Consider the following 10,031-nt stretch of genomic DNA (forward strand, 5'->3'; position numbering starts at 1 on the left):
CCAAAGCTTTTACAAACAACTAAGATAAGGGATCTTATTTTTGCTGGAAACTGTTCATAACATCAGCAGTGTTTTACTTCAAGAGTCAGTTGTAATAAAAACTAATGTGGTGCAGAATGACAGCATGCATCCTTGGCAGTGTTCAGAATGCTGATGGTTAATGAGTAACCTGATCTCATTTTGAACTACAGTCCCGCTTTAAAGCAAGAAGTTGGACAAGAGACCTCCAACCAAAAATGGTTCTGTGATGACTTGATGCGCCTTTGTTCTTTTGCAAACAGATTCTCAGCCTGTAGTCCATGTGATTGCTTCAAGAAGTCAAGATTGGTCAGAACATGAAATTGCTGTGGACACAAGCCCTACAATAATTTACCAGGATGTATCCAGTGAATCTCAGTCAGCTACTTCCACGATAAAAGCTTTGCTGGAACTTCAGCAGACAACAGGTGTGAAAACACATGGTTGTTTAGGATAACTTCAAAGCTTATTACTTGCTTAAGCAGCAGTTTCTAGTAAGTTTTGTAATTGAAAAGCACCTGTCTTGAATCGACTTTATTCCTTTCTTCTTATCCTGTAACAGTATGCTTGAATCTATTATATAATATTCACTGTCTATTTTACTAAACTTTAGCATTTATATTGGAGTTTTATATATCGGAGGTTTATTTTATGTTTTTCTTTCTTCTAAAGCAGTGAAGGAGAAGTTAGAATCAAAGCCAAGGCAGCCTACCATTGACTTGAGCCAAATGGCTGTCCCAATCCAGATGACCCAAGAAAAGAGGCATTCTCCAGAAAGTCCTTCAATTGCTGTAGTAGAATCAGAATTAGTTGCTGAATATATCACAACTGGTAAGTGGCTAAGGTAGTGTGATGGTGGGTTTGCAGTTGAAGTCTGAGGACTTAATTTTTGAATTTTCGTACAATGGGTTTCATTTTCCTGTTTTCACTATAATTTGCTGTAGAGGAAATGAGTCTTCTCTTCCACTCTTGAGACCCTGTACAGGGAAGAGAGACTGCATCTGCTTTTCTGGGTCATAGTGGAGAATGTTTCTAACTGAAAGAAAGGGGTTTTTGCTTCAAGACATCCTAGTTGAATAGACTTTCTGTTCCCTGACTTGATGGAGAGTACAGGCTGTCCCACTTGCCTTTAAGGAAAATGTCTAGTAAAGAAAAAGTAGCAAATGAAGTTACAGGAGATGTATACTATTTCTTGTACATACCAGCAGGCGTCAGACTTTGAGTTAGTTTAACCCGTATTTGCAAAATGTTATTTGCTTACCAGGACTAAGTGGGTTTTTAAGCCAGGTGTGCATTTAGCATGCTAATGTAGTCGCCAAGTCCCCAGTTTCTTCATTTGCTAGAAGGCTTTAAACTGATAAATTTGCACTTTTAAAATAAATTATTAAAATTGAAATTTTGGTTGGGATTCAGCCCTTTTTAAACTCTTGACTCCTCCGCTCTGGTTGTCCATTTTCTTCAAGTCCTTGACTCCCTTGTCTCTGTGATGCTCCCCACTACCTCAGAACATTAGATGTGAGACAATTCTCATACATACGTGAGAGGATCAGATTAACTGTTTTCCATTTTAATTTCTGAAGTCCACATTATTGGTCTCCCTACTTTATTTGGAAAATGAAAGCAAATTTGTGTTGAAAATCAGCATTGGAAAAGAGGATTAGAACTTGACTATAATATTGTATAAGTACATTTCTGTAAATCCAGTGTTTTTAGTGTTAAATGTCTGATCTGATATTTTCATTTGTCATTTGCGTGCTCTGTACTTCCTCCTCTTGCTTCCAGCCTTTGTATGACATAAATTTAAGTAGTGTGAAATTGGAGCTGAGGAGGGATGTTATTGTAATTCTTTTAAATACCACTTACTGTATCTGGCTTCAATTTTGAATGTTTTAGTCATGCTCCCTTGGATCTCTTTTAAAACAAACTCAAAAGCACAATAGTGTTAAAGTGATCTCCAATTAACAGTCAGTTATCTTCACTGACACAGATATTGTGCAGTGAGCTTCTATTCAAGGTTCCATTTTTTTCTGGGGCTTGCTGTAAAAGTTGATGTAAAATAGAGCCCTTCGCAGGGGGGATGGGAAATTGCAGTCGGTGTCTTTGTAGACTGAAGTCCTTGCCTGCAGCTTGGGAGCTGTACAAAATGCAAAAGTTGACAATTTCCTTGAGCTATGATTACTGTTTGAAATACTGGGATTTTTATAAGCTTTGAGTTGATGTACAGGAATCTACGGGAGAAATACAGGCTGCTGTGGGTTGACGAGCAGCAGTTTCTACTACAGCACAAAACTGGTTCTTTTGCTCATGGATTTTTGTCCCCTGGCAGTGTTCACAGAAACTAGGGGAAGGAATGCTGGTAATTGAGGTTCTATTTTTGTTTTCATTTCTACTTCTCAGGATTCATCAGTAATCCACATAGCTATGTTTTCTGCTAAAAATGCAGCAGTGAGATAGTAAACAGTCTCTAATCTGTTATGAAATCTCCTGCATGCGCCCAGACCAAAGGATTAGGCACACTTTAATCTATATGGGAGCTGGGATTCAGCATGTTCTTCCTCGTGAGGTGAAAGGAGCCGTTCACACATCTTAGTGTCACCATTTTTTGTCTGTCTGCAGACTCAGGAAGACAACACTGTATTGGTTCACATTCGGAAGAATATCTACACAACCATATAGGTTAGAAACTTTATTTTTAAAAGAAGTTTTAAATTGTGCAGAAACTGTTGGGGGATATCCACGACGGATCTGGCGCAGCATGCAGGCCGGTATTGATATAATAGAACTCCTTTCTTGGAGTGGAAAAGTAAAATTATCATATTAATTCAAAATATGACCTTTCTTTTAACTCTCAGGAAGGTCACTAGAAACTTTTTAACTTTAAGTTGTGTTACAACTGAATTGAAACTTTGCTTGTTCTCCTTCAGTTATTAATTATTTTGTAACTGAAAAGTTAATTAAAGCAAATATTTACATGTTAGCATGGACAGGCATAAAGTGATTTGGATTCATGGATTAACAGTGACTGCAATATAGAATGGTTTGTGTGGGTGGTTTGTTTTTTCAGTAGAAGATCATTTCTCTGTCAATCCGCTATTTAATTACAAAGCCATCACCCTAGCTCCATAACTCATGCTGGATCTGTTTTAAAAAGTGCCATAGATCCATGACAAGGTTTCCATTTTTTGGTCTGTGGTTTCTGATCAACCTCACGTGCTTTCTTAATACCCGGGCATTTTCTAACTGCTAATCTTTCCAATTTAGCCTGTGCTCTGGAGAGTATTTCTTGCAGTTTGTCAGTGGTAGAGATTCAGTGAGTAAGGCTTGCTGTTCTTAATTGCAGTCAATCGTGCAGGTGCTTTTAACAGTGTAAAAACCACAGAATAACTTGTGCTCTGCAGCGTAATGCTGGTTCTGTATAAAGAACTCAGCTGAAAATAGAGTATAAATTCTACTTGCAAAGTTGCTGCGTTGGGAGAAGGAGGCCAGAGGAGGTTTGGACCAAGCGTGATTACTTAGGAAACAGAGACAAAAGCAAAACCCCTGAGTTGCTGCTTTAAGAGGCTTCTCAGAATAGATCTACGCTTTAAGGTTGAAGCTGGCATACGGTAAAAAGATGGTTTTCATACTCAGATCTTTATTTCACTCGTGCTTTCAGCTGAAGCTGAAATGCAAAGCAAATAGTTGAAGTTACTGCAGTTAGTTCTGGAGAAGTGCCACTGACCTCTTTACTTTCAGTCAGCCATCGGTCCCAGCCCCACCAGCAGTCATCTCAGCCCCAGAGGACTCTGCTGCAGCACGTGGCTCAGTCGCAGACAGCAACGCAGACTTCTGTTGTGGTGAAATCTATCCCCGCATCCTCCACAGGCGCAATTACCCATATCATGCAGCAGGTTGTACCCTTTCTTTTCCCAACACTCTTTTAAAGAGCAGTAGTTATACGAATGATAGAGGACCAGGGCTTGTTCTGAATGAGTATGTCGTGTTGCTGCCACTGAAAATGCTAAGTGTAAAGGCAAATTAATAACTTAATTTTAATATGACTTGTTTTGGTGGTGAGGGTGGTGGAATAAAAGGGAAGCAGTTAGTGAGATTAGCTGAGACTGTTAAGTAAGAGGTGTTAACAGCCACTGTGGAAAAGATAGTGCTTCCTGGATGAGTTCTTGCTGTCTGTATGTCATCTGTTCAACAGCAACAAGCTGGTTTTCTCTATATGTTGTATTGCAAGGGCCTGGGCTCTTCAGATTGTGTTAGCTTAGGGGAAAGAGGGATGAAGCAGAATCTGGTCAGTACACAGAGCACACAGTCTCTTTTTCATTTGAGGGTTTTAGTTTGTGAATAGGCAAACTTCTCTGAACTCAGAAAGTAAGATCATATTTAGACCAGTACTGTGAGGATCCCAAACACTTGGAACAAACAGTGTATCTTGGGGTGAAATCTTACTGAAGCCACTCCAATGCCTGTGTCCAAGACCTGCTCAACTCTGCAGTGCTTTAACTTCAGTCAACTTCAGCTGTGGACCAGGAAAGTACCGTGTTAGAGTTATAAACCCACTTCAGAGCGTGTATTTTCACAGGTCTTTGAGTAGGCTGCTTCATCTTGCTAAGGCCATTTATTAATGTGTTTATACAATATATATAAAATATACATGCAAAGCATAGTATACAAAGCATAGTAACGTAGTTCTCTTGCTCCCTCAAATCCCTCAAAAAAAATCAGACAATATTTGTGCAATGTCTGAGGAAAAATTGCAATAAAATTTTGAGGACGGAAGAAGAGAGGATCTCTGCTGAAATGGGGTGGGCTGTAGGTATAAGAGAAGCTGCAGAAGAAGTCATGGGGAAGATGCTAGGCTCTCAAGAAGCAGAACAAAAATGTAGTGTGCAGAGAGACTGTGGACAACCACCTGCTAATCCCTGCTGTTTCATATCCAACTACCATGCAACCTTAGGGGCTCTGAAACTTAGTCTGACACGGGCGAGGGCTACATAGTCTCCATTGAGGATTAATTATGCAGTTAGTGTCGTACAGAGACATACCACACTTTAGCCTGATAAAAATAGCTATTGATTGCTTATGTTTTGTGGAATCTCCATATAAAGGTTCTTTTTTAATACTCAAATTTGGAGTCTGTAATGGTAAAATAAGTTAAAGTAGGCCAGTTGAAACATTAAAAATGTATTTAGATTGTGTGTTCTTATAATTTGTATTTCTCTTTACTAACTTGCTCTAACTTCTTCTTATTAAGGCCTTAAGCAGTCACACTGCATTTACAAAACACAGTGAACAACTTGGAACTGAGGAAGGAGAAGTGGAAGAGATGGACACCTTAGATCCTCAGACTGGCCTGTTTTACAGATCTGCCCTGACACAATCGCAGGCACAAAAACAACAAAAACTGAGTCAGCCACAGCTGGAACAGACTCAACTGCAAGTGAAAACTCTGCAGTGTTTCCAGACTAAGCAGAAGCAGACAATCCACCTGCAGGCTGATCAAATCCAGCACAAACTCCCACAAATGCCCCAGCTTTCTATAAGGCATCAAAAGCTAACCCCCCTGCAGCAGGAGCAAGCACAGACCAAACCAGATGCACAGCACCCCCCACACCACACGATGGCCAAAGAAAGGCAACTCCCTACCTTAGTGGCACAGCCACAGCAAACTGTAGTACAGGTGCTTGCAGTAAAAACCACGCAGCAGCTGCCCAAACTGCAACAGGCACCAACGGCACAAAAAATCTACGTGCAACCCCAACCCCCCCAGAGTCAAATGCAGCTACCTGCCTCTTCAGAGAAACAGCCAGCAAGCCAGGTAACGGAATATTGATAGCATGCAAAATACACGTCGCTGTTCAAGGAAAAAAAAAAAAAAAATCCAAACACCAACCCTGTTCGCTGTAGCAGTGTTTTGTCCTGGCAAGAGAGAACTCCTCATTCCGCTGGTATTAATTACCCCATCAGAAGGTTGACACTAGGAAAGAGAAGCACATGTTATAGGGGAAAAAAATCCATAGAGCTCACAAACGTGTTTTGTTGGACAGTTTTTATGAATTTCTGCCACCACTGGTGCATGGAATTTGTCCCTAATTATTTTCGTTTAATTTTTAGATATGACACGTTATTAATTTCCGTTCCCGTAGCACTTTTTATTTCTGTGGAAATAAAGATGAATACACTGCAGTCTCCTAAGCCTCTCCATTGTACGTCTTCCTTTGTAGTTTACATCTTCCTGAACTTATATGGCTTTCATGTGCAGGAGTAACTTGATTTTCCTTGGAAGGGGAAAATGTAAAGACTGAGTAACGTGGAAAAAAAATAATGTATTTTAAATAATTCCAGAAAAGTACAATTTTTTTTTTTTTTTGGCCCTTTCAGGAATTAACATGTGAAAACAAGAGGGTTAACAAATATCACATGGGGATGTAAATCCCAAAGGAAAACGAGGCTGCTGTGGTATTATACTGCTACAATCCTTATCTTGCAGCCTAAAAAGCTGCTTTTCCCCAGGCTTCAATTAACTGTTACCATATCATTGCTAATTCCTTTGTTAGAACACTGAGTTTCAACTGTCTTCCTAATAGCAAGTATGTTGTTTGTGCCATACTGTCCTCGGAAATATTGATTAGATTTTCAATTAAAAAAAAAAAAATCTAGCTGTAACATGCACAACAAAAATTTGATTTTCAGGTGCAGCATCCAATTATAACGCAAGGATCCACTGTTACAAAGATAACTTTTGAGGGGCGTCAGCCTCCTTCTGTTTCAAAGGTAGCAGGTGACAGTTCTGTGCCCAAACTGGCATTGCCGGTTACCAGCCTATTTCCCATGCAGGCATCCGCGAAGACAGCAGTAGCAGATATTTTGAGAGTGTCTATGGTGGAAGCTCAGATTGATACAAACATAGAACATGCCATAGTGGATCCCCCAAACAAGGACACGTCCACTAGTAAACTGGCTAGCGAAGCAGAGTCGTCACCTTGTACCCAGGTGCCGAGGGTGACTGCAGTAGGGATGACGGCAACTTCCATCCACCAGCAACAGACATGTACAGAATCCGGTTCAAGTCCTCCTGCTGTTGGTCCTACTTCAACAGAGAGGAAACTCGATGCGCAAGGAATGCCTACAACAAACCAGTTTATACACATTCAGAATATATCACAAAAGAAAGCTGAAGAGAGTTCATCAGAAATTGTTATCCAGGTAAGAGAAGACCAGAGCAGATAAGGCAAAGGTTGAGCAGAGCAAACTCGTGTCTAATGTCATGATAGCAACTGAATGATGTTGGAGTATTTTTGTTTTCCTTCTCCAGTTTTTGGTTCTTTTCTGACTCCTAGGCTTGTAATGGATTCTATTTCAAAGTGTCTAATTCTTCTTAATGAGCTCGAGTTTCTCTAGCATTTTATCATTCACTGTCTCCTCGGTGTCTTCCTTTCTTTTTCTGTTAACAAACCAAGCTCATCTGATTTTACAAAGTACTTTTATTTGAAATGCTTAAAAATGTGACCTTCAACGCTTACTATGGAACTATGATCTAGAATTTCTTACAGTATCTATTAATGGCGCAAAAAAATTAAGTAGTGGGGTTCTACTTACTGGTAAAGTTCAGCAAATAAGGTCTGGATTCAGAAGAAGGCTTGTTAACTTCACTTACCTCAGAAGTGGTAAGACTGGTTATAAAATGACTATTGATCTTTAGCCTAAATGCTTTGAGTCATTGCCTAACTGATGATTGATACTTTCATTGATTCTGTCTTAAATATAATGTTTTATAATTTAATACATTGTCAGAATGTCAACTGAGGAAGTATTTAAGTCATCCGAGGAATCCTAGTGGTATGAGTCTTTGTAGACAAGTTGGCATGGTATATGTTCTCACAAATGATAACATGGATTGGAATGGTTTAATTGTGTATCATATTTGTGTTACAGTGAAAATGCTTCTGGTGTGGAAAATAGTTTGTGTACAGAGCTTTCAAATTTTTCATGCTACTCTGTAAGGTCGTTGTCTTTGTAAAAATCTTCATGCAGCTAACTTTGCTTTTGTAGAAAACATCATTTTTGTACTCACTTTTAGTCCTCATTTCCCTAAATAGACAAAGGTAGATTTCTATTTTACTTAAAATCTGTATATTTTGAGAATCTATTGTTTATCATCGTGGCATGCTGCGAGCTGTTTTGGAAGTAAAATACTGCCCAGAATTTCATTTGTAGAAAACTGTAGATTTAGTTTCTAGAACCTATGAAAGTATAAGCACAAATAAATAGCTTGGATCCATTGTGTTTCCTCAGCCTCTATGCTGCTGCAGCTATGAGTAGGGTCGGAGCTTGTATTGTATACAAAAACCAGTTAGTCCTTATATCTGAATGTCTTGTCTGAAAAAGACAAGAAAAAGATAAGGCTGAAGAAAGTAATCTCTGCTTTGCATTTGAGGAATGATGGATAGTGGACGTTTGTGGTTTAACTGTTGGTTATGCTGTCACAGACCTTCAGTGAAGATCCGAGGCCAAGATCAGTACCTTAAGAGCAAGATTATTCAAATTTTATCTTGCACAACCTAATCCAGTGAAAGAGTGCTTGGAAGATTTAGCTAAGATAATGTAACGCGCAGCAGGCCTTACTGAAAATCGCTCTTGGAAACCAAATACCCATTTTCTATGAGAACCTGCGCTTGTGCAGATGCCTTCACCTGTGAAAACTGCGTGTTAAAACTTAAATCTTTTCTTTCTTTCAGACTATCCCTCACTATTCCATCCCTTGTCACTCCAGCTCCAATGTGGTAGTGGAACCCAGCGGGCTCCTGGAGCTCAACAACTTCACCAGTCAGCGCCTCGACGATGAGGAGACAGCAATGGAGCAAGATGTGGACAGTAGCACTGAGGACGGCACTGAGCCCAGCCCCTCTCGAAGTTCTGCTGAACGATCCTAAGGAATTGGGACACTGGAGTGCACTTTAAAATATCTTGGGATTTTGAGTGTCCAAGATGCCCTTGTATTGTGATGTCTTAGAGCACTTTGCCTATTAGCATTGTTCATTGGACCCTTGAAGCATCAGTGTGTTTTAACAAGACGGTATTGCAAGAGCTGCAAATTGTTTCAAAAAAAAAAAAAAAAGAAAAAAAAAGATATAGTTACCGAGATTTAGTAAACCTGTGACAGTGGAATGTGCTCCTGTTAAAAAGCAAATCTGCAGCGAATTCTACAGCTCGTGCTATGGAAGCCCTTGCCCAGATACTGAAACAGCTTTCATTAGAAAGGGATCGTTATTTTGCTGTGTCATTTTGTTAGCTGTTGAGCAAACACCATCAGAAAGAGAATGTTTAATAAATCTCTGTATTTTTAAATAGCATGTGAGAGAAAAAAAAGTCTCTGACAGTGCTGGAAAAGCCCCAGGAGTTTTGGAATTGGTTAGCTTTCTTGCACTTGTGCTCACTTAGAGTTAAGATTTTTTTCATAAGCCTAAAAATATAGTTTATTTTTTTAAAATTCTTGTTGGTGAATGTTTGAAAATAAGCAAAGTCACTAACTGGTAGTAAAGTGGATTTGCTAGTGGATTTTTGTTTCCATGCTTTACAAGAAGTAGGATAATGGTGTGTGAGGCATTTCTTTGTGCCATAAGCTCATGAAATGCTCATCTACTCTAGTTAATCTTTGATTATTTATTTAAATATAAAATTTAAAGTGAGGCCAAGTTGTTTAAATAGTTCCTGTGAAACAGGCAGGTGTGTTAATTCTAATACAAACGGGGCGGGGGGATGTATTTTGCTATAAATCAGGTTTTGAAAATTGGGGATCAGTGGTTCAGCATCTTTAAAAGTTGAACCTCCGAATTTAGAAGTGAGCTAAGGCTTTTAAAAAAATCTGTATTTTACTCTTACATGCTGTTTTTAAAGTGACCATTTTGGGAGTTTCAAAGCTTAAATCAGTATACAGCAGTAGGTTTCAGAAATTAGCCTTATGACTTGGCTTCTTGAAGCAATACATTGGGTTTTTGTGATAGTTACAAGCCACAGAGAGA

At 39.2% G+C, this 10,031-nt stretch overlaps 1 protein-coding gene across 2 annotated transcripts in view; it reads left to right on the top strand.

Moving 5' to 3' along the window:
* Positions 1-9,131, top strand: part of LOC104622556 (chromosome unknown open reading frame, human C11orf30) — a 36,895-nt gene extending 27,764 nt beyond the window's left edge. For both annotated transcript variants that reach the window (XM_010289385.1, XM_010289393.1), the window contains 6 exons: positions 282-446; positions 694-849; positions 3,754-3,908; positions 5,264-5,827; positions 6,703-7,215; positions 8,748-9,131. In XM_010289385.1, the coding sequence (XP_010287687.1) occupies positions 282-446; positions 694-849; positions 3,754-3,908; positions 5,264-5,827; positions 6,703-7,215; positions 8,748-8,942 (1,748 nt within the window). In that variant the 3' untranslated portion in view covers positions 8,943-9,131. The remainder of the gene's footprint in view (positions 1-281; positions 447-693; positions 850-3,753; positions 3,909-5,263; positions 5,828-6,702; positions 7,216-8,747) is intronic.
* Positions 9,132-10,031: the final 900 nt, after the last annotated feature.

Source organism: Phaethon lepturus, unplaced genomic scaffold (genome assembly GCF_000687285.1).
Source record: "Phaethon lepturus isolate BGI_N335 unplaced genomic scaffold, ASM68728v1 scaffold34450, whole genome shotgun sequence".
Classification (NCBI taxonomy): Eukaryota; Metazoa; Chordata; class Aves; order Phaethontiformes; family Phaethontidae; genus Phaethon; species Phaethon lepturus.